Here is a 25,858-nt window from a genome sequence, read left to right as displayed (position 1 = left end):
AGGCCACTTTTCATGAACAACCTTTCCTGCCTCTACAAGCACAAGGACTTAACAGGCTGCGACATGGACAGCTGGGTATCTGCAGGCTTGGGCCATTCAACCCCAGAAGATCTTATCTAAAAGTGGCAAAAAAGGGAAGGAATAAACATAGAGTATGAAATGCCCTTTTATATTACACTTTGTAATGATCTTTTTTTATGCTTACTATTTTCTATTTTCTGTATTAGAGAAGAAACCTACCTTTCCATACTTGAGATGGGACACATTCTCCATTGTATCTCACTATTGTCAGCCATCCAGGATAAAAGAGAATCATCTCCACACAGGTGAAGGAGCTGTGCCCAGATTACATTTGAATAGCTGGACCCCAGACAGCCCTTTCTGGGCCCACTTCTCCACTACTACAGCCACTAATCTAATACCCTTCTAAGGATGGAAGCTCGTTAGCAGAAGACTAAGAAACCAATATGGATAATACAAGGCAAAAACTTAATGTTATCTCGACTATAAAACAAGAAGAACTTGTGGAAAAAAACTTCTAAACTAATATCTTCTCTTGTATATTCACTTACCAAGAAAGTAATAAATAAACTCCTATTATATAATTTAGGACTCGGCAAGGAGAAGGGACTTGGATTAGTCTGCTCTGGTTGCCATAACAAAATATCACAGACTGAGTGGTTTAAACAACAGATACTTATTTTCTCACAGTTCTGGAGGCAGAAGCCCATAACCAAAATGCTGGCAGGTTTGGTCTCTGGTTTCTGACGAGTCCTCTCTTCCCCCCTTGCAGATGGATGCCTCTGGTTGTGCCCTCACCAGGCCTTTCCTCTGTGTGTGTACAGATCAAGAATGAGCTCTTCCCTGGCCAGAGTGGCTTAGTGGGTTGGAGCATCATCCTATAAACCAAAAGGTTGTGGGTTCGATTCCTGGTCAGGGCACATGCCTGGGTTGCAGGTTCAGTCCCAGTTGGGATGCATGCAAAAGGCAACCAATCAATGTTTCTCTCTCACATTGGTGTTCCTCTCCCTCTCTTCTTGTCTCTCTCTTAAACAAATTCAGTAAGTATGTCCTTGGGTGAGGCTAAAAATAAATAAATAAATAATCTGGGGGGGAGAGTGAACTGGAGTTATCTCTTCCTCTTCCTGTAAGGACACCAGTCCAACAGAATTAGGGTCCTACCCGTATGACCTCATTGGAGCGCACCTGCCTCCATAGAGGCCCTGTCTCTAAATGCAGTTACATTGGAGGTTGGTGCTTTAACATGCAATTTGGACATAATTCAGTCCACAATAGGAATATCCTCTAACCCTGAGCCAAGAATTTCCCTCAAACACACGACAGCTTGATGTCATTCTGACTATACGTCCATGGGAGAAAGACAGCATGTTCAGTAAACGGTGCTAAGATACTTTGTTATCCATATGAAGAAGAAAGTTAGGTAACTAACTCCAGTGCACACAAAAATATGTGCCTGATAAAGTCCTTAATGTGAAAAGCAAAACTTTAAAAACATTAGAAAGTATTACAGAATGTAACTAATATCAAGGTTCAGACAAAATGTTTAAGTAAACCACAAAAACCTATAAACTATTAAAAAAGATTAATATATTTGACTACATTAATATGAAAAACATCTCTAGGCTATCACATTTAGAAAAGCAAACACAGTAAACCATAAACTAGCAAAGATATTTACAAAGCATATAACCAGCTGAGGTTATAAGGATATATAAAGAAGCCCTTCAAAGCAATAACATAAAGCCCAAAACCTAGTAGAAAAAAAAATGAGATAAGCATGTAAATCAATAAAGAAGAACTCTCATGGCCAATAAACAGTATCAGGAAAATACCTATTAATACATAGTGAACTCACATTTCTAAGCATAAACAAATGACATAAAACTTAATGACTGAGTTGACGTACAGAGAATGGCAGTAATTTAAGATGACTCCCATGTTTCTAGTTGGGCACTAAGATGCATCATTAACCAGGATAGGTGATGTAAGAGTAGAAACATATTGTCAAAAAAATTAAATATTTGAGTTTGAGGTAACTGAGGGGTATCCAGCTGATAGTTGCACACCAGGTCTGCACCTCCCAGGGAGACGCTGTCTGGCCCAGAGAGGGAGATTTGGGAGTCAAGAGCACACAGGTAGTTGTTCAGACCATGGCTGTGTTTGAGATTGCTCATGAAGACGGGAGAGGATTGTAGCCAAGAACAGATACAGTGCAACCGAGGGGAGATTCCTATTGGTGCTTTGTTTTTGCTTTGCATTTTCAAATCATTTTTGTTGTTACTAACCAATGCATTTGAAGTGCAAGCCACCCCTGCATCATTTTTCTCTTTAATGGAAGATGAGTTTGTATTGGCATTTGAGAGACCTGTGCGATGATTTTAATAGATTAAGGTCCCATTGGGGGAGAAAAAACACTTGGAAACCTGCAGGAGAACTGTATGTTTATTTTCATAAACAAGAATTTTATAACCAATGCATGCTAACCATTCTACAATATCTTGAGGGAAATTACCACTATTGTTGATTGTGGAAGGTTTCTAATGTTGATTAGCCATGTAGTCTAAAGGGATTTGACATTGACGACCTCAATGCTGCCTTTGCTGAGGAGGCTTGCTTCTCCACTCCCACAGAATAACGAAGACACAGGGGCCGTCTGCGCAGGGCTGCAGTGCTGTCCCTCTCCAGCGAGAGTCCCTGATCACACTCACTTCGTTACTACATATCGAGGAGGCAAAATGCTTGTGCTTAACGGCTTTTGTTTCTCAAACATGAAGAAAAAACAAACATTCTGAATTAAATACTTTAATTCAGAATGAATTCATTTAGAATGAAAGTAATACATATCCCACAAATGGAAGCATAATTTTAGCCAATCTTTTGGTAAAACTGAATTTACTCCTATAGCTATATCACTACAAAATATGTAATGCATGTAACTTATTCTTTGCTTTTAAATCTTTATCATAACAAAATTTCTGCACCTGTGTTTTTCTAATACCATTTTATAAAAGAAAAAAATTATTTTTAAAAAATATACCTAAAATTTTTGCCAACATGCATATATAGATATAAAGATGTTTTCTTTATAATGAACTTTAATATCCATGCCAAGCAGAAACAGAAGAATCTTTTAATGTGCTAAGTTTCCACATGGCTCAAACCAAGTTTCTATTGTGTTTGAAAAATGTCATGCAAAGAATTAACATCACAAAATCATAAACTATCCAGACACATTTTGATTATAAAAACACAGATCTATTTATTTATAAAATACAGTGAACTTTTATGATTTAGAGTAAGCACTAATAAAGAAAAGCCTAATGCTCAAAATTTGATCAAAAAATAATTTTTATTACAGAGAAGTTCTAAACATAAATCATATAAAGAGGATGAACACACCTTAATCTTACTTCCTTGATTAAGTGAACTTCAAAATTCACTTACAACATTGATAACCACCCATTATCACTGTACATATTAAAGATTTAAAGCACAAGAAAACATTGAAGCAAAAACACAGATTTTCTCTAAACGTCTTCTAAAATTAACTACAGTCATCCCATCTTCTTAGATGCCGTTGCATTGGTGACAATAACTCACTCAGTTATAGTAGGTGGTTCAAGCTGATGAAACTACAGAGATTTCATTTGGTACCATTCATGGATTTAAGCTAAATTGTTTTGGCTTAAGATGATGGAGCTAGCTCTGTTAGTTACCTCCTGATTTGGTAGATGCTTTATGGTTATCCAGATATTTTAAAATTCTTTCCTAATTCCCCATATCCTACAGAATGGTGTGCCTCTTCATAAACAATATCTTTCTTCCTTATTGGCCTGTGGGGACACACTTTCATTCTCTACCCAAGTCACTTAGACCTCATGGTAGGAAATATACTAATTGCATGTGGTAAGAGCAAAAATCAGACCCTTCTATAATACCAGGACATTTTCTGAGAAGCAAAAATCTTATAATATTTAGATACATGATATTTAATAACCAAAACTTTGTGTCCATCACATTGGAATGACAGACTAACCTTTTTAAAAAATGAGTCCATCTAGGACATTGCATTCACACAAGGAAGCTACAAAGCTGCTGCACTGAACTTCAACGTGAGTTGGCTAGTTTTATACTATTTGTAGTGAATCTGACTGCTTGTTAGCAAAGAGTCCTCTATACACTCATGTAAATCACACACACATTCACAAGCAGTAGTAACCTTCTGCCCAAGCCTGTGTTGGTATAAAATATCCTGCACTTAAAGTATATGGTACTTAAGACTGGTGACAAAGAAGTAAAGAACTACGTGCAGTAACTATTTCAAGAACTAAGATTTCTATATATTTACCCATCTCTAAAATAAATCTTTCACTGAAATTCTGGTGGCTTTCTTATTTTTAGAAGAAATTTAAATCTCTTAAAGTCTTTGGGAACCAAGTCTTAAAGCACCATGATATCCATCATTTTTTAGCATTTCCTCTGCATGTTTTTAATGCATTGCCTCTCTCAAAACAGCTTTATTCCATTAATAATGAAGAGGCCTTTTCAATATTTTAAACTGTGTGAGTGCCTCTGTATAAGTATTTCCTATGTATATGTGTATGTCTATATAGTTTATTTCTATTCCAATTGGCACCAGTTCAGATGCGATGCTTTCTGTTTAGCAATTAATCTATTCTACTTTCTGAAATTTTGTTTCTGCTATGTACTGAGGGGAAAAAAATGAAAGTATAGAGCTAATTCTGTAGGAAAGTCCGTTAACAAGACAAAGATGCCTCCCTGTTGTTCTGCAGCCACAATTTTAAATACACAAATGTTTCCTTGCTGAATTAACTTCATCTTTTGTGAAGAAGATAGGTTATTTAGTGAATTTTTTTAGGATGTTGATTTATTAGCTATAAGTTGAAGGAGTTAGTATGAATAATTTCGTATTAGTACATCTGCACAACCGTGGGTCTACAGAGGTCGCTGGCTGATGCTGGGCCACACGCACATGCATGGGCCGTTCTGTCTCTATAGACAACAGCAGGAAGTACCACTCAGAATGGAACAGAGTGCATGGACTATCACAATCTTCCTATGAGCCTTGCATTCTAATATCCCCCCCAAAAATAACTAAAAAATGTTTTCATAAATAGTCACCTTATGGCCACAGAAAAAAATAATGAGTAAAAAGTTATCTTATGATCATGGTGTCATGTTTTATAACTAGAAGCCCATGAATTCTCAATAGTTACCTTAAGAGATGCTAAAATGGGTAACACATCCTTAGCATGAAAATGATTTAGTTAAAATCTCCTTCATTTGATCTGCAAAACTTTGATGTTTTAATTCAACTGATAAACCACTTGATTACAAATATCATAAAATCAATTAAGATTAACAAGAGTTCCATAAAATTAAAACTGTGAAATCTATCATAAAAGCTAACACCTTAAAGCATTCTATTGGTTATCACGTAAAAGCTACATGAGTTTCCATAGCACCCTCGCTCTGTAAAACCCGGCCCCTAACTGAAGCCTAACCGAGATCTCCACTGCTCCACATGTAATGGTCTCCAACCTGCCAGGGAGTCTCCATGTGTGGAGCTACTCTACCCCGGCAGCTGCCATTCCCATGGAGAAAACATCCACATCTGTGAGGTGAATTAACTTTCATTATTCATGTTAAAGTCATCTCCAAAATGATGTCCATAGTTTTCATTGGTTAGATAATACATTTTATTCTTTTTAAGTGATTAGTAGTTGTTCATCCCCTCAAGTTAGATCACTGTTGTGGCCTATCACCTTCTTGAAATATATTTAAAATATAAAACTTTGCAAAAAAATATAAAACTTTGTTTTTAATGTAAAACAACATAGTTTTCTTTTAATATGATTTTTAAAAGCTCCTGAAAACCTAAGCTTTATAGGATGATGAAGAAAAGGAGAAAAACAAGACACAGAATATCTTTATTGGAAGGAAAACAGAGAAAATCTCATTAAAGAAAGAAAAAAATGCCTTGATAATCAGTTATATAATTTCTTATATTTAATCCCTTATTTTTACAGATGATTTAAAATCATTAACCCAGGCCCAGTATGGGAATTTAACATTGAAAAACCAGGTAGTCTATTTTTCCCTAGCAACACAAGATTGTTGCTTGTCATCTATGACGATTTTATCATCCCATTTGACAATATGCATACTAGTAGACAGCACGATCTAGATTTCAAGCTAGAAATATAGTGTCTCATCTCTAATTCAACCTCTCAGATTAATATACTCATATCATTATCTCTTTCTAATACTGTTACATTATAGTCTCTGCTTATTCTTCCTATTTGTGGAAAATATTGAAGTGGCTGCTAGGAAAAATATATCCATTTGCTATAGCATTATTAAGTATTGTATATAACTACTCTGATTCCAAATAGTTGGTTATAAAACCTGGAGGGGAAATATTTTAAACTTACAATTAATAATGAATTCTATGAAAACACTAGCAGCTTAAATTTCAAATTTATAATTTCTACATAACAAAAATATTATTTATATGTTTCTCCTCATATATATCTAACAAGGCAATTGTGAGTTACTAATCCCACAAACTAGTAATTTGGAACTGGTTTCATTATACCAATTTTAAACTTTTTTCAACAATTTCTATGAGATAATTTCTAATTATATGGAAAGGAATCTGCTAGAAAGTCTAAATATAACTGGCTTGAAAATAAGTATTTGCTGATATCCTTAGGGAGAAAATGTAACAAGACAGTCTCCTAACAGAAATAAGGCAAAAAGCAAGTGAAATCGAGCATGAGAAACTCATCATAAGCCTACATTCTCCTTTTGCAAAATTCAGTCTTTGGAACAGTCAATATTGAGTTTCCTAACATGAAGAAGCAGGGAGGTATATTACTGGTAAAGGGACACTGGGTCAGTGAAAATCCATAGGATACTAGGAATTTGCACACCATCCAGCCAGCCTCAGTAATATAATTGGATGTTCCTTTATAATTCCATCCTGAAAGCCACAAGGATCAAAACCTGAAGCACTTAAGGAAGGAACATGACAATATTAATCACCAATACACTACATGAATACTTCCTCCTTCCAAAATGGATACCTCACATTCTTTTTCATTCTTTTTAGGTGGATTTTGGCTAAGGAGGAAGAAAGAACAGAGTGTCAACAAGTCATGGAAACATTTCAATCTACTGCCATCTTCAAATTATCTCTGAAACTAAATTATAATTTGTTTATTCAAGAGTTATTGCTTAAAAAATAATACATGCTTTCCTATTATTGTTTAAAACTATGCCTTCTTATGTAAGTGCTTTAGCATATGCTGCCATCTAACAACTTCACTTCTAACTGTGAGAAAGTAGGCAACAGACGTAATCTCATTTCTTCAGCCTTTACAGAAACCAGTGCCCAACTGCCTCCCAGTCAAATTCTCCTCTACTGCTCTTCTCTTATTTGACTTAGCGACTTTGAAGAACACATCCCTTAAGAAGTCACTCTCCTTTAGTAGTTACTCAAAGTTATCTAGTCTTTCCTTTAGGTCTCTAATTTTAGAATCCAGTAAGTAGTTCTCAACCACACTGTCATGTTATGTTTAGCAATAAGTATATGTGTTATCCAAGTATTATAACCCTTCATTTTTCTTATGATCAATATACTCTCTTTTTAAAAGCCATCTATGCTACAACAGCATAGTCCTCGCTTTGTTTATTGTCATCATTTTCCTGTGGACCAGTGATCTTTACTTCTGGCCTTGGTGGTCTTTGAGGGTCTGAGTCAGCCTGAGGAAAACAGATCAAAACAAAGATATTTAGTGGTTTAGTTGCAAAGGTAATAACACTTACAAGGAAAAAACACTCAGTATTCCATTTAACCATATAAATACTCAGTTAAGAACAGAAATTGGGTAGCTGTGTTTTTAAGTGAATCATTACCCAGTGGACACACCAGTCTCCACACCACTGTGCAGAAGCCCTTTCTGGAGCCCAAAGCCACTCTGTGCTTTAAGTGCACAGACTTATTTCTTGTGTGCTTTTTAAGGGCTTTTTCTTCTCTTGATGTTTTTCTTTATTTTCCTTTGAGCCTTTCTTTTCAACAGCATGTTCATATTTTTTCATTTTAGCATTTTCAGAGAAAAGGGAAGAGAAAAATGTGATTCTACCCTCATGTCACATTAATCCAGTCCCATGCAAGCTGTTCTTCTGTTAGTTTTCTACTAGAATTCTCCAGTTCTTTGTGACTATGGCACCAAGCAGCACAAACTAGCAAGCAGATAAGAGCAGAACAGGATATGAAAACACAGAGGCAGCATTTCTCCAGCAGCAGCCTTTGCCCCTGCCACTCGGACACCTCATATGTATTAATGATATCATCTCATTTATAATTTGTCTTTCCCCACTAGATTGAAAACCAAGGGGCCGTGGTTAGAATTAGGTGATTCTCAAGCTCTGCTTCATGGAATCCTGGAGGCTCCACAGCCCCCAAAGTGCCACCCACGTGGGGAGAACAGGATGAGCTCCAGGTCCCTTTCCCCGCAGGCTGTGGTTTATGCTCTAAAACAGAAAGATTGCTGAAAATATCTCTTTGCATTGTTCTCTTTTGAAGTGTCTCAAGTAGCATCTTGAACACAGTACAAGCTCAGTAAACGGCAGGTGGTTACTGTGTATTTGTCATGTGTTTCCTGCTGTTTTCCTATAATCATGTCACACTGTCCCTAAGAACTGTTACATGGAATAAAATGTTACGTGGCACACTGAATTTTTAGTCATTTTATAAGTAAATAATTCTTTTGAAAAAGTTAATTATTAATGTATAATTAATAATTCATATAAATCTGGTTTTTCATATAATTGGTATGCTTAAAGTGCACCTATACTAATAGAAACAGAATGAAAACAAATACAGTATCATTATAAGAGAGATGAGTCAAATAAGGTTGAATCTCTTGTGGGTAACTACTCTGTCTTAGGCAGTTATATAGTCCTTAAAATTCCTAATTAGTCACATATCAGGAACTTATTCATTTGGTTCCCAAGAATTTAGATTTGCCCTCAATACATACCATTAACACCTGTACTTCAAATTATATAACCTTGATCTTGCCTGCTACCCAATTCCTATGAAAGGCCTGTTTTTAAAAGTTAAATTTATGGAATGGAAGGGCATGCAATCTATTTACTTCTATAAAAAACCATTTGGGTTATAACATTAAATGAAGCTAAACTACCAGAAAAAAATGCATAATTGGATTTTACTGTCTGTCCCACATGGAATTTATACTTTGATTTTATGCTGTAAACATTCCTCAAAGGCCACTACAATAACAAAGAGCTTCAGGACACCGAAGACATGCTACATCGGTGTGCTTCCTATATGAGATTCTTCCTCACACAAGAGATTTTGCTTCCCTTGATAAACATTTTTTTTACTTCCTTGGGAAATTAATTTTGTTTCCTAATGGAAATAAAGGAAATCATGTAATTGACTGAATTCTGTTTTTAATTTAGCTACAATCAACTTCAGAATTAGCTAAATTTTAATAGCCATGTAGAACTGTGTATGGGAAATTTCTTATAGAATTGGACTGTGATTACCTCATGCTGAGAAAAGACGAGACACATTGAGTGTTTAGATGTTAAGAGTGTTTCTGTATAAACCATACAGTGGATTATAGATAACTTGGTACTAGTTACTCAAATCTGGCCACAAAAACATTTTGCATTTTACCATTACTAACTTAGTCTCCCTAAGAGAGATAAAACAGACAAATCACTAAAAAACAATCAAGAAGACCCCGTTCATCACGGGGTTGTCAGGGATGAAGAGACCAAGGCTCATGTGAGGGAGGAGGGCCCGGAGCTGCTGGACAGACATGAAGGAAGGGCACAAGCAGACTGTGAGAACGCTGCGGGGCACACTGGCCTCTTATACTGAAAGACTCAACTTCAGTCTGTTCATCATCGGCATCTAACTTAACCCATCATGTCGAACTTTGTCAGTCCTATGGAGGAATGTCAGGACTTGAGAATATCCTGCTCTAGGGCTGTGGTGGTAAAACAGGCTGGGCAGGAGTCTTCAACATGTATTTCTTCCCCTTGCTGAGTAATGAATAGTACCGCATATTATTAAGTGCTTGGAATATTGTGTACTTAATTCAATTAATCCATTTAAAGTGGACTAAACAAACTAAAGTGTAACATTTCTAGAGAGCAAAGAAGTCACCTATAACAGAGACAATGTTGTTTAAATCATGTCTGTGTCTCACTGGTCTTGATAGTCTTTGCTGGTCTATAACTTCCCTGGTCTGAACTCAACTGTATTTCTTACTTGTGTCTCTCTTTTGTTGTATATGTTCTTAGGAGGCTCCCTAAATTTTTTGTAGAATAAGGTAGGAAATGGATGGGATAGATGGATGGTTGGACACACGGATGAATGGATAGATGAATGGCAAGAAGGATGGACATATAAACTGCAAGTTTGGTGGTTGAGGGTACTTCTTAACTTACTAAAATAATATAGTCATGTAAATGGCACTGACCATCCCCTATTCAACAAGTGGTTTCAGTGCAAGTCCTAAGTGCTAGAATAACTCCCTAAGTATGCACACACACATTCATGCATGCACACAAGTGAGCAAAAGCAATAGAAATACCTCTTCTTGAGCCCTGGCTGGTATGGCTCAGTGGATTGAGTGCTGGCCTACAAATCCAAGGGTCGCTGGTTCGATTCCTAGTCAGGGCACATGCCTGGGTTGCAGGCCAGGTCCTCGGTAAGGGGCATGTGAGAGGCAACCACACATTGATATTTCTCTCCCTCTCTTTCTCCCTTTCTTCCTCTCTCTCTAAAAATAAATAAGATCTTGAAAAAAAAAGAAAAGAAATACCTCTTCTTGTTCATTGCCAGGCGCTCCTTGAGACTTTATTTTCTCCTCCACTGCCTCTTGAAGCTCATTATTGACCTGATCCAGTTCCTCACCATTTTCTTCATCCGTGCCTCCACTGACACGCTCGGGACCTCCCTGCTCATCCCGGTGCTCCGGCATCTCCTCGGCCTTCTCAGAGGCAGCTGTAGCCTCCCCACTTCCTTCCTCTTCAACTTCATCATTCATTCCTGAAAGCTCTTCCTTCTTTTCTGCATCCTTGCTTTCTTTCTCTCCATCTTCTTCCTCATCTACTATTTCTGCTAGTCTCTGATGGATCAAAAGGAATAATGGGTTACAATAAGAAGTGTGACAGACATTTTCTGCATGTTATAATAATGTTTAGTTTACTTGACTATAACATAATAACTATTATGTAAAACTTCCTCACATTTGCTTAATACTTTACTGTATATATTGTGTTAACCTTGACCGAGTGCCTAATGAATGCCAGTCTTCATACATGTATTCTCATTTAATCCTCACAACATTCCTGTGAGGTTGGTATTTATTCCTATTTCACAGGTGACAAAACTAAGGTACAAAAAAATCAAATATCTAATTCAAGATCCCACTGTTTCTAAATGGAATGGCCAGAATTAGAACTAAGCATGTGACTCCAAAACCAATGCTCTTAACCCCCATGGCAGAGAGAAATCTATACTGCAAGGTCCTTGCTGACGGTCAGTGGAGTGTCTAACCCAGAGGAGGAAGTAAGAGAAATTTTTGGTGGAGAGAATATCCTCACCACTGGTGCCTGATGTGTATTTATATCTCTAAATAAAGAGGCAATGGTAATGGCACCAGGATGTGAACCCACCAGATTTTCTAGCGCCAGATGTGGACACTTTTCTACACAATACTCAAGAAAGTTGACAGTATACCTCCAAATACCAAAACTGATTGTTATGCAGATATGAGACTGAGAAACTGTTAGTCCTGTCTATAAAAATAATAAATGCTTGAGTATTTTAAAAAGTATAATTAGGCATGTTTACTATTATTTGGATGCATGTAAGCCCTCTTTAAAAGAGAGCAGGAGGCTAAGTTCTAGAGCCAAGACTTTGGAGGGAGAAAGACTCAGGGTCAAGTCCCAGCCAGGCACTTACTGGCTTTACCTAACTCCTGTGAGTTTCAGATTCCCACTTATAAAATGGAAATACAATAAAACTTCCATGGGGACCAAATGAAACAAGTTATATACAGTGCCTGGCACATCACAAATCCTTAAAGAAAAAAAGCACATTAAAATCCCTTCCCATTTGTTATGATACATTCTTTCCTGGAGCTATTATATTTCAAGATTGCCCAATAAAATAATAGGTTTTGGGGGGGGCGGTTTCTAGGCTATTTCGAAAAAACATAGAATGTTTGGACTGCAGACCTGCCTCTTTCCAGCTGTCTGATGTTGGACAGATTGCTTAATCCTCTGGCATCTGTGAAATGAGGGTTTGAAACACAATTAACCTTGACCTCCCCTCCAGCTCTGAAAGTCCGTTCTCTTCTCACTGCCCAAATACTTGTTATGGAACTCTTAATGGTCTTAACAGTTTACATAATGAGTTAACATAAGCTTTCAGTTTTAGAAGTAAAGAAATAAACTAAAAATTCAGGATAAAATTCCACACAACATTATTTTGAAGAAGAAAAAGTTGAACCATGAATTCCTATACTCTGTCAAGAATAAAGTCTTAAATTTGATTACATGATATCAAAGATGCACTTTTTAAAATTAAGGGAAAAATACTTGCTTTTAAGATATTCCAAAAACATGGAGTTTGTCATCATGCAGATTAATAATAGTACAGTGAGGCTGCATCTTTCAAATTTTCATTCAGATGCTTAATGTCAAACAGTATAGGTAGGGCCCTGGCCATGCCTAAGTGTGCTGACCAGGGCAAGGCCCTTGGGAAGGCCAAATGCTGGGCAGAAGCTACGGCGGAATGGAAATAGATCTGCCAGATGGCACAGAAAGACAAGAGATTCATGAAATGTAACCCACACTGCTGCTAAGGATTTCTGGGTTTTATGCCTAAGACCTAAATGAATAAAGATGAGAAAATATCCCAGAATTGAAGAGTATATTCCTCAGATGGCCAATAGACATATGAAAAGATGCTCATGTCACTCATCATCAGATAAATGAAAATTAAAGCCACAATGAAATGTCACCTCACACTAGTCAGAATGACTATCATCAATAAATCAACAAACAACAAGTACTGGCAAAGATGTGGAGAAAGGGAAAGACTTTTTCACTGTTGGTGAGAAGGCAGATTGGTGTGGCCACTGTGGAAACAGTGTAGGGATACCTCAAAAAATTAAAAATAGATCTGCCTTTTGACCTAGCAATCCCACCTCTGGGAATATATCTGAAGGAACCCAAAACACTAATTCAAAAAAAGAGAAGCGCCCTCTATGTTCATGGCAGCATTATTTACAATCACCAAGATATGGAAGTAGCCCAAGTATCCATCCATAGATGGGTGGATAAAACAACTATGGGACATTTACCCAATGAAATACTACTTGGCCATAAAAGAGAAGAAAATTTTCCCCTTTATGACAGCATGGATGGACCTGGAGAACATTATGCTAAGTGAAATAAGCCACTTGGAGAAAGACAAATACCATACGATTTCACTCATAGGTGGAATCTAATGAACAAACTGAACTAACAAACAAAATAGAGACAGACTCATAAAGGAGAGCAAGATGACAACTATGGGGGAAGGTTGGGGGTGGAGGGATTAAGCAAAAAGCAAAAAGTACTCATGGACATGGACAACAGTGTGGTAACTGCAGGGGGGATGAGGTTTTAAGGAAGATAAATGGTAATGGAAAAATACAATAAAAAATAAAGCAAAATAAAGAAAACAGTATATCCTGATCTCTACACCCATGTCCCACCCCTACTCTATAGGAATAAATGTGACCATGCCTTGAAGCAGACACACTTTAAGTCAGGAGCAGAGGAGTTTGGCAAAGAAAAGGGTGGCTACTGTCATTATAAAAACAGAATTGATTGAATGTTCTGGGTCAGACACCACTGAGGAGCAAAGGCTTCTGGGGGGCAGGAAAGGAAATAGCACCAGGAAGTCGGAGACCTTCCACAATAAGACACGAAGTCAGGGAGGGGACTCCAGATGGGAGTGGGCTGGAGTGGGGAGCCCGGTCAGAGAATCACTGTGGGTGGCTCCCCACTAGCATGTCAGAGGATGCCAGGAGAAGACCCAGAGACAGCAAGGTCCCTTCCTGGTGGCTCTGAGGGATTTAGGGGACACTCACCAGGGGACCCTAGCAGACATTTGGGGGCTTCTCAGCCACCATGACTTGAGCAGATGGGCCTAGAGCACTGGTGTGTGCTAAGCTGTACCCCAGATGCCGGGCATTAGGAGACAAACACATCTGTGACAACAGAGAACTCAGAGCAGTGCGGTAACAACTGTGCTATAACAGGGCACAAGGGGAGAAGCAGTAAGGGCACGTGTCAGGAAAGGGGCATCCAAGGTGGGACGTGGCAGGCTGCTGCCTGCTCTCACGTCTGGTCACTGAGACTTCCAAAACCTGGTATGAATGGTGTTTGTGGGTGAATATAATAGACAAGAGGCATACTCATCACCTGTCTGTGCCGAAGGTCATGCTCAGTGCTCATCATTTCATGCAACCTTCACAGTAAACCTACGAAGCATGCTTCTAATACCCACTTCACAAACAAGGACCATGAGGGATGGCTCAACACTTCTGGCATCACACAGGGGAACAAGCAGGGCTGGGATCTGACACTGAGGCAGTTCTTCCCCAAAGTCCCAGTATTCTCCCTTACACAAATCACAGATGACACTATGTCACCTCATGGCCGTGTAAGCACACTCAGGTGTACTTTCAGTGGCTGGAAATGTGACATCTGCAGCCGGCAGCACTACTTTAGGGAGGACACACTACCAAGTTTGTTAGGCAGAGTACCTGGAGCAGTACATTTGAAAAAATTCAGAAATACTACAGCACTAATGACCAATAAGATTTCTTTTTAAATTATCTCTGAGAATTGGATAAATGTAGATCACTCTCCTAAAATTGTTATAATCCCTACTGTGCCTACACTTCCCTATTCAGGGAAACTTTTAGTTTTGATTTAAAGACAGGTTATATTTTAATAAAATATTCAAAGAAAAAACCCTAAAAATTTGTTGTAATCATTTAAAAATCTGGATATGTTCCTTGACTCTCTGGGAATATATTACAAGGGCTTGCTAAACTCTGGTAAGGTGACTGACTACCTCTTTTCTAAATGAGAAAAGGTCTGTTTTCCTTTCTTGACATCTGGATTTATACCTGTAAGCTGCAAAATGTGCATTGGCTTTTAGTTTGTATTTCCTATCTTACCCCTTTCTTCACTCCCAATTCCCAAATACATTTACTTTTTTTTCTCCTTTTAATGCAAAGGGCTGACAAATGCTCTAATCTCTTCTGAAGGGGAAGGAAATGCAAAGCCCCATACTCAGGCTCTGCTCTCTTCACTCTTATTACCACCGCCACCACAAACAAGCAGGGTTACGTTTCCATCCCTTTACTTCTGTGAGACTTTCCCAGCACAGCTACTGCAGTAGTCATCAAATGAATCCATATCTAGTTAGCTCGGCTTCAAGAAATGCAAGATCATGGTGCTGAAATACCAATTTGATCAATTTAAATAAGACAGTAACATTAGTTAAAAGGCTTATAGTCCTTTAAAATATACTGAGTGTAAAACAAAATTTATTATTACTATGACACTACAATTCAGGGCAAAAATGCTGCTATGACAGATCTGTAATGAATAAATGAAAAGCAATGTGCTTTTTGGTGTAATCTCCTTTGAAGTAGGCATTAAATTATTAAAGATGTTTTCAGTGTATACATCAATCAAATCATCCCCAGAAGGAACACTGGTTTTTACATCCATGCACACACACATAGATAAAATCTATACCATCGTGAGGGCCTGCAAAGAAGAAAAAAAGCCTTCCTCTGCAAGAAGGTGGGTGTCCACGGTGGAAGGGAGCTATTCCTTAGGATAAAGAAAAATATAAGAGACAAAGTGAGTGACTTGTACACTTCCTCAATCCCCTTCCTTCTTTTCCTGCTATAGAAAAAACATTGAAGGGGAACCTGGTACCCCTCCCACAACCCAGAACTGACACCCAGCCCTGGCACTAGAACTCTCACAAAGGAGGATTCACTCAGGCAAACAGGATTCTTTGAAGACCACCAGCAAGACTAGGCTCCTCACATTTCACAGCTAGAACAGTTCTGTCCTGAGAGCCCGGCCATGAGCTAAAGAGCTATATGCAAAGACAGACACAGAAAATCACATATTGTATGGTTTAATTTCTATAAAACATTCAGAATAGGTAAATCTGTAAAGACAAAAAGCAGATTAGTGGTTGCCAGGCTTGGGGAGAGGGGAGAGGAGAGAGGAAGAATGGAGAGTGATTGCTGAACAGGTATGAGGCTTCCTTTTGGGTGATGAAATGTCTTGGCACTAGATAGAGGTAATAGTTGCACAACATTGTGAGTGCACCGAATGCCACCTAATCGTATATTTAACAATGATTAATGGTTCATTTTGTTATGAAAATGTTACTTCAATTTTTTTAGAGCTATATATCCAAACTTCTGACTATCAGGTACTTACTTATTTATCTGGCCACCTCTCTGTGTCTACTAAGGCATCCAAAGAATGTGTCCCTTAAATTAGGGACCTACGGTTATTTCCCTGTTTTACTCCACAATCTGACTCCTGACAGCCACCTTACTTGCCTCTAGTATAAAAAGCTTCCCTTCACAAAATGTGTGATTTTTGGTAGTAGGTCAATGGTAGTGTTGAATAAATGAGGAAGCTGAATGAAACTAACAAAATTTGAGAAATCAGCTTACTTTGAATTGAAATATAGAAAGTGCTAGAAAAATACTTATTACATAGCTACATTCTGTTTTAATAATGGGTTCCCACTCCCCTTCCTACCCCCAGAAAAAAAATATTTCTGTTTCTTCAAAATTCCCAAGTATTTCTCATCCTCTTCCCATCTGGCTGAACCTGCCTGAGTGCCCGGCAAAGTGGCGACAGTCACAGCTGGAGTGACACCAGTGTTAGCTCTTGGAGCAAAGGCTGTCACGTGCACAGCAGTCCATGTTCCACCCCGCCTCAAGGAGCCTCACATATATCCTCATGTTAACAATTTATATAGAGAAAGGAGCAGGGGTACCAGAGGAAAAAGTAAGAGTAAGGAATTACAAATTCAGTTTGAGGGAACGAGGAAGGAGGAAGAGAAACAAGAAGAAAAAGAGCCTTTTCCAGCATCCATCTGCACTGACCATCCTTCTATAGTGCAGGGAAGCAGGGCTCCCACACATGACTTCGCCTCCCCTCCTTGCAGCAGCCACTTCTCATGTGGTCCCAAGAGACTGTGTTCATGCTCAAGGAAAATCACTGGGCAGGGTTTTTTTTTCCTGAGCAAGATATGTCTTCTGAGGTTTTCTGCAATGGGGACATCAACTGGCGATGCAAACTTTATACTGTGCAGGATGAGGCACCTATGGTCTGATGGTTATGCTACAGCTTCAGGTCAGAGAATTTACCTCACCTGGTCTCAGAGTCCCCTTTGGAATTTGAGGATAATAGTAATGATCTCACAGGGCTATAGTAAGGCCCAAATGAGACCATGAACATAGAAGACAACTGTAAACCAAACAAGCTACATGTACTCGTATATATGTTTATTATTGTTGTCATGCCATTCTTCTTGCTATTGAATAGAAGGAGCTGAGAGGTTGTCTGATAAAACATTATAATACAGGATTTGTACTAATGAAATTATAAACTAGTGGGCCAGTTAAAGTACTATCCCTTCTATAGTTCATGAAAACAGACCAAAAATGGTATCAAGACACTTAACAACTATCTTGTCCTTATTAGTTAACACAGTTAAAACACATGCTGATGTTCACCTTCTGGTCCATTAGACTGTTAGGTGTGATTCACATAAACTAATCATCAAAACTAATCATCACTGGTCTTATGTTTATTCTTGGCTTCTGAGTTCCCTAGCATGTATTTTCACAACAAATTTAACACCCAATAGTTTTTTTCTCTCTGAACTGCTATCTATTCTTAAAAGGAATACAAATGTGCCAGAAAAGAGATACCAAACAAGGTTGATTTACATAAATTAGTATATGGACTTAAGTAACACACAACCGTCTTCAGTTGGAATGACAGGTTGGCAGTAGCCAGTCAGGGGTATAATAATGACAGACATTTCGGCAGCACATTATGCTTCTGAAAGCACTGCCATATCTATTTTCTCTTTATAACTTGCCAAGTAGTAGGGCAGGCATGATGAGTGGGAATTTGAGCCTGAAGAAAATTAAGCAACTTGCCAAGGGGTATATGACCAGTAGGTGACAACATCTTTCATTTATGTCATAAAAAATAAAATAAACAAAAGTTCCAATAGAAAGACAGTGGTCCTGGTAGTTTATAACCTGGGCATCATGGAAACCAGTCACTTAAAAAGCACCACCACCACCCCCGCCCACAATACATGACTAATTGACTGACAAGGCAGAGGGACTGGCTGGGTTGAGCTGGGTTCCAAGTCTCTGCTTCTCCCTTTGGTACTAGTTGCTGCCAGTCTTTATTACAGACATAAAAAACTGACTCTGTTTCCTGACTATTATTTTCTGACTTATTAGGCAGCATCAAATCAGAGACAAACCCCATTTTCTCATTGTTTAGGCCTGAATTGTGTCCCTTCAAGGTTTATATGTTGAAGTCCTAACTCCCTGTAAGTACCTCAGACTGTGACTTTAAAGAGGTAATTAAGTTAAAAATGAGGTCATTAGAGCAGGCCCTAATCTACAATGACTGATGTTCTGATAAGAAAAAGAGATTAGAACACAACCTGTACAGAGTAAAGACAATGGGGAGACAGAGGAAGAGGACGCCATCTGGAAGCCAGGGACAGAGATTTTAAAAGAAACCTACTTTGATAACATCTTGATCTCAGATTTCTAGCTGCCAGAACTATGAGAAAATAAATTTCTACTGTTTAAGCCACCCAGTGTGTGATATTTTGTTATGGCAGGCCTTCAAACCCTTACCATTGTCTTCTGTGTCCCCCACACACATTCACATTTATATGCATATTATTTCTTCTCTCTCCCTCTGTCTGAGGGAGAGAGCCCTTTGGCACAGCCTAGGGAAGTCAGGTTCCTCATAAAGGTGAGAGGGCTGTCTGAATTTGGCAGAGTGGGAAGGCCAAACCCAGCCCTCCTTTCCATGACAGCAGTGCTGCAGGAAGAGGCAGGGCGAGTGCGCGTCCTCTGTGGAAGAAGCTGGAAAGTGCCCTGGCTGCTTCCCCTGCACCCAGAATGCTCTCCTTCCCCTCTGTTACATGTACCTTCCCTTCTCCAATAAAGCCTTCCTGAGTCCATCAGTCAACTGTGCCCTCATCACACCTGTCAGGTTTCTCTAGCACACTCTAATCACAGTGTGTGGTTCTTTTTTATTTAGGTGTGGTAAGAAAACGGTGCATGTGGATTGCTATCAAGTAGACACTTCAAACAATGTTTGGAATAATTATGAAATAATGGGGAAATATCAACCTTGGCTCTATAGAAACTAACCTTACAATTATTTGAGGTAAAAACTGTTATTATCCAAATTCACAGATAAAGAAAAAGGCATAAACTTCTCCCAAATCCCACTGACTTGTCCAAAATTGAGAGAGGAACAGGAATTCCTTTTTGACCACTGGAGTATAATAACTCTTTTCTCGAGATAATGTATAGAGCAATACCCCCAACTCAATATGATGCTAAATAGTTCCTTCCAGCTAGTGTCCTCTCAGCCAGTGCTTCTCCCTCACCTGGGGATCTTGTTAAATGAGGATTCTGAGTCAGCAATTCCAAGCCTCTGCATTTCCAACACATCCCCAGATGACCCTTTGCACGGCAAAGCTCTAAACCACGTGTAAAATAAGATGGTCATAAAAATGTCACTTCAAAAAAGCATTCTTGCTTAAAATTTCTAATTGTAGTAATGCCTTAAAATAATCCCTCTTTAAATGAAGATCAAATTTTTATCTAAAAATATAAATTTTATTGAAAACTGGAAGAAAATAGGAGTAATTGTTGACAGAATGATGTTTGGCCATAAAGACAGGACTATTAGATTTATTCTAAGTCCATCACCATGTCACTGTTTATTAAGACTCATGTTATAAAACAGAAACATATCATTGTAGAGACAATAAATCAGGAAGATATTTTTACCTATGCTTAAAGTCTTCTGCCCTGACTGTCAAATTTTGGCTAGTTCGTGACTATAATTTAAGGAGAACCAATTTTCAGGTAGAAATCATTTCTCCAAAGAGTATATACATCTTCTGGCATTTCAGGAGTAGCTCATACCTATGAGTAATTGTGGAATACTACATTCTACAGGAAGAACAACTCTTGTGTTTCACTAGAATCAAGAAGGGGTATCCATTATATTCTGTCCTATATACTTACTAAACTTGTTGGGGACCACCCTGCCTGGTCTCAGGAAGCTGTAACCCCCCATGACTTAGGCTGAGTGAAAGACCTCTGGACCAGGAGCCACTAAGGAGACAAAACTTATTTCCCTGGCATGGACACTGCCTGTTCTAATGCCTGGCTCCCTTGCATGATCAGCAGTCAATGATGGGTAACAATTTTCTAAGAAAGAATGAATCTAAGACAGACATGATCAGGTGAGAATGCCCTAAGGGAAAAGACTCGGGGCTGTGGATATGAAGGGGTGATGGACATCAACCCCTACCCCTTCGGCTTTGTCAGAACCTGAGTCCTTGTGAGAAATCCAAGTCTCCTGGCTGCCTTTGTCTTCTCTGTTAACTCAGGCTAGCAGGGGTGGCACAGCCCAAACCAGAAACAGCAGACCCCTGGGGTAATCAGGCCTGGGACATAGAATATGCAAAATCCTGTGAGATCTGTTTGCTGGAGGATGTTATTAGATTAGAATTTGAAGGCACAGATGGGAAACCAAAACTGCCCTTTGAGCCCTGTTAGATAAAACCCCAAACTTTACCCAGAATCACAGTGGGGGTTCTGTCCGCACCTTTGTAAGTCACCTACTTCTTTTGATCTTTTCTGCCAGACTGTAAATCCACAAACTAAGTCTGTATTCTCAATAAAAATCTGCTTGGGAAGAGATACGGTGTGCTCTCCACTAGAGAGAGTGGCCCTTCTGTTCCTATTTCCCCACAGGACCTGGTTGTCTCTGTGTATGTTTTTCTCGTGTTTCAACGAGCATCTGCAGCCAAGATGGATACTGCAGGACAGTATCTGCCACATAAACTGAAGTACAGCAAAATAATGATTGCAGAAGTCATCTAGATGATTCCAGCCTCACTGCCTCTCTAACATCAAGAACATCAGAGCACAACCAAATTAACAGACATTTTACACATATGTACAATTACAGGTACTATGTACCCTTAAAGGGAGGTTTTCATAAGACCTCTATGAGGTCTTTTCCTTTTTTGAGACTTTTATTTATCACAAGCAATTGCTATTAATATGTATTAGAAAAGTGACAGCAGATTTTCTCTTTAACAACAACATTGGCATTTCAGATGTCTTTGCCTGAGTTTGCCTACTTGTGTATCTTACTATTTATTTTGTGACGAACCCTCTGAGAAAACAGTTGATTTGTATGGCAAGACAGAAAAGGTCTGGTAGCTATTATCGCTGGCTACATCCTTGCAGGGATAGCTCAGGGGAAACCGTAAGTATTCAGTTTTTCTAGAGAATATGCGTGTAGTTACTGAGATGAACTCAGGATTCCTGACTGATACGAGAAGATGGAATATGGAAATAAGCCACAAAATATCAAAAGCATCAGTTATTTGAAGGTATTTTCACAGACAGATGGAGCTGCTCAAATGATTTACACTTTAAGCTCACATCCCTGACAGTAACAGCAGCCCCAAAAATTAGAAATGGAAAAGGCATGTAAACACAAACTACAGCCGATGTCCTGCCCATGTTAAAGTACATGTTAATGTTTCTTATATTTACATCAGAATTCCCTGAGTAATGTATTTTAATATTTAAGACCTTTGCTATCTGAAATAATGGCTCAAGTTCAAACTTTCCAGTCAAGATATCCTGCTTAACCACCCCACCCCCTCCATTCCCACCTAGCAGGTCTTCCTCCCTGGACCTAGAAACTGGAGCTCAGAACCAACCCCCAAACCACAAGACTACTTTAGATGTCCACTTCTCTGTGTAACATTTGCTATACTTGAAATCTGGTAAGAGTGAGCGCATTACAGGGTTTGGGTGGAAAGTGTTGAGGTGGATTTTATGACACAGTTGTTGAAAGTACAGAAGTTACTGCACTTGTTTTTATTTCTGTCCCCATGGAAACTAAAATCATCTCCTATCCAATTGCAATGAGGTGTTTTGAAATAATCAGTTTCAATTTTTCATTATTGCCAAGTACTGTGTCCTGCTTTCAGCTTGCAGAGACTTACTTTCACAGAGGGGAAGAAAGGTTTATGTACGGTTCGAAGTGTGATAACCTACAGAAAGTGAGGCTGTGACTCTGTAAAGGCACAAGTAATGTGACACTCGGGCCAGCTACATGCTGAGAGCTAGCTCACCCAGGCCCTTTCAAGCTCCACAAGTTCCTGCAGCACACATATGAGAAGATATAATACATTGGAGACTTAGATTAGATAGCAAGGGGATATTTAGTCATTAGGAAAAAGTCCCCATTAAGTTTTCTCACTTTAGAAGTAAACACTGATTTTTTTTCACTTACATCAAAATTCCCTGAAGGCTACAGTTTAATATTGAATATCATTTCTACCAATTAATCATAAACCTACAATCATGATGTCACACAAAGCCTGATGATTTACACAGAAACTAAGAAGCAAGAGCATCCTCCCCTCCACTCTTCCAGCTGTGTGTGATGCTTACAGCACCAAACATGAGTATGATTCACTGAAAGGCTATGACTAGAAAATAAAGACTGGTGGCAGCGCTGTTCGCACATCACTCCTTGCAGTTCAGGGAAGGCAGTAAAGGCCGAGTGGCCCTCTACACAGACGGGATATGTTGCTGTGTGTAGGTAGGATAGTAAGTCCCTAACCTCCTCACTTCCCTCCTTGAGGTGATCAGAAAGAGCACCAAACTGGAAGCCAGGAGCCCTGCACGACTATACAGACTCCCTCGTCAATAGCTATCACTGTGGGAAAATGGCCTTCCTCACTATGGAGCTTTGTTTCTTCAATGGTGAAGCAAGGAATTTGAACCAGCTTCCCTTTTGGTTCTAAATACCCTATAATTCTTATTTTAATAAATACATTTCATTGAAACAGAGTTGGGGTCTGATAGAGGAAGTGGACTCCATTGTCTTTCTGTGTATTCCAATACATATGAGAAAGTAATACAAGTAAGCTCTCCATTTAGCTTGCCTTTCATGAGAGAAGCTGTAAGTGATCACTGATTCTCCCTAAGTAGCAGCAAGTGATGAGACCAGGGCATGGAGAACAAAACTATGTCAATGGGCATATTTGGATTTCAACCCTCCTGTTTCTGGTTATATAACCTCTAAGCTGCAGATTTTTAAAAATGGCACTATGTGCTCTATGTGTAGAGCAGTAATCACAAACTCAAATGCCCCCCAAGGCTGGGAAAATAACACAAGTGTGATTTCAGGACAGGTGTTTGATAACAGGGAATGCTGCGGTCCATGGTGAACTGAGGGGTACACGGCCTGCTAAAGAGATTCAGGAATCATAAGCCCTGTGCAAGCCAAAGAAGATTCTCTCACAGGAGATCCGGTCACACACTGCCCATTTGCCATCCCCTGTGTAAATTCTAGGAAGATGAATTAGTGTGAAAGTGATTTTTGGTTAAACACCGAAGATTGAACAAATGTGGGGGTTTTTTTCTCACTCCTTTCTGATACCCCTCTAAATACTGATACTGAAACTGGAGGTCTACCAACCAAGTGGCAAAAACCAATCACCCTGCTGTGAGATTCCCCCAACCTGATGAGCTCTGCCTATGCACACACAGTGTCTCTACTGCTTCATGCTAAAATCTAACCAGATACAGAGTTCAAATTCATTTCATGTTACATGACAAATAAATTTCAATTTTTTAAAAGCTAACCAGACAGGCATGGAAATCCCCTAACGTGGAGATGGACATCAAAACATAGAAAGAAAAAAGAAACTCAGAAGAAATGAAAATAATATGTAAAAAAAGAAAGCTTAAAATAATAGACCAAACTTTGTAAAGATAAGGCATGATGATATCACATCCAAAAAAACAAGAATAGGATGCTATAAAAAGGAATATTCAGAGAATATAAAAGAGCTCTTAGAAATTAAAAATATAATGACTGGAAAAATCAACATATGGAAGATAAACACTGAGGTTTTTGAATTTTAAAAAAAAGTTGAGAAAATAGAAAAAATATCCACAGAGATGAAAAGTAAGAGAAGCAAGTATAGGATGAGTCCAGAAGGGCCTATATCCAAGTACTTGTTGTTTCAGAAAGAGAGAAATAAAAAGAAGAAAGTTATCAAAGACATCATTCAATTTTTCTCAATAATAAAAAAGCTCATTATACATCCAGTCCTATAAGCAAAAAACTTGCACCAAGGCACAGGTTTGGAAATTTTCAGAATACCAAACACAAGAGCCTAAAGGCTTCCAGATAGTGAAAAGCAGTTATTTTTTGAGGGCTCAAGAGACAGAATGGCACAAAACTTTCCCAACTGCCATTGTAGATGAGAAGGACAACTGAGCAACACTTTAACATTTCTGAGAGAAGTGATATCTAACCTAGAGTTTTATACCTTGTCATACTTATAGTTAAGTTTGAATAGAAAAAAAGAGATATTTTCAGACATGCAAAGTTTCAGACAAATTGTGTCTTCCATGAAGGTGTAACCAACAAAGAGTAAGAATCCGAGAAATAGAGGGTCCATCCACTGAGAAACAAAGGAAATTCCTGAAATAATGGTGAAGAAAAATACCAGGATAACCCTGAAAAGCAGATCTACAGAACAATTAACCAGCTTGAGGCAGGTGATTGAAGGGCTTAAAAGATGAAACAGATTTCAGTATCACTACATATGCCTGAGTATACCAAGAGGAGATCTGCAGTTCTGGCAGAGTTTGGAAATGGCAAGGTAATAACTACACACACACACACACACACACACACACACGCACACTAAGCAAATAATTTTTTAAAATACTACAATAGGGAGGAGGAATAAAAGGTTATGCAAGAAAGGAAATGTACCCAGAGTATCCATACTATACTATTCTATGCTCAGCAAAGAATAATACTGTCCTTACATAGCAAAAATAATGTACAGTTTAAATACTGACTTAGCCAAAAATTATTATGAAATTATAATGCAAAGAAAGAAGGGGAAAGGCATGTGTGTGAGGTTTTTTTGTTTATGTGGCCTTATTTGGGGAGGGGGGATGGGAAAGAGTTGGTAGAAGATCTAAATAATCATCTTCCATAGCCATTAAACTTAGTAAATAATATCTAAATTTGAAGAATAAAATCAGGAAATATATCTTGTCAAATTTGAAATGTCACCAATTGAAAGGATCTTTATTGTTCAAATAGGTTACCTCTGTGGGGAAGGCACCCAGGTGGGGAGAAACGGAGCAGGAGATCACCATTGCTGTTATCATCTTTGTTGAACTGGTTGACTTTTAAAAATATTATGTGTGTAATTTGGATTAAGAAGTTTTAAATAAATAAGAAAACAATAAATATCACAACCTACGATTAAAAAAAGAAAAAAGCTTTCACTGCTCTGCTCCAGTGCTCATGACAC

At 38.5% G+C, this 25,858-nt stretch overlaps 1 protein-coding gene across 4 annotated transcripts in view; it reads right to left on the bottom strand.

Moving 5' to 3' along the window:
• Window positions 1-3,072: 3,072 nt before the first annotated feature.
• DCDC2 (doublecortin domain containing 2) overlaps window positions 3,073-25,858 on the bottom strand; it is a 183,771-nt gene continuing 160,985 nt past the window's right edge. For 3 of the 4 annotated variants that reach the window (XM_036026448.1, XM_036026446.1, XM_036026449.1), the window contains 2 exons: window positions 10,911-11,216; window positions 3,074-7,809 (listed from right to left, as the gene is read on the bottom strand). In XM_036026448.1, the coding sequence (XP_035882341.1) occupies window positions 7,705-7,809; window positions 10,911-11,216 (411 nt within the window). In that variant the 3' untranslated portion in view covers window positions 3,074-7,704. Of the gene's footprint in view, window positions 7,810-10,910; window positions 11,217-25,858 lie in introns of all 4 variants that reach the window. The other variant, XM_028511125.2, reaches the window with a different exon arrangement.

This window comes from Phyllostomus discolor, chromosome 5, assembly GCF_004126475.2.
Source record: "Phyllostomus discolor isolate MPI-MPIP mPhyDis1 chromosome 5, mPhyDis1.pri.v3, whole genome shotgun sequence".
Classification (NCBI taxonomy): Eukaryota; Metazoa; Chordata; class Mammalia; order Chiroptera; family Phyllostomidae; genus Phyllostomus; species Phyllostomus discolor.
The sequence above is the reverse complement of the archived record's forward strand: the minus strand, read 5'-3'. Positions and strand labels throughout refer to the sequence as shown.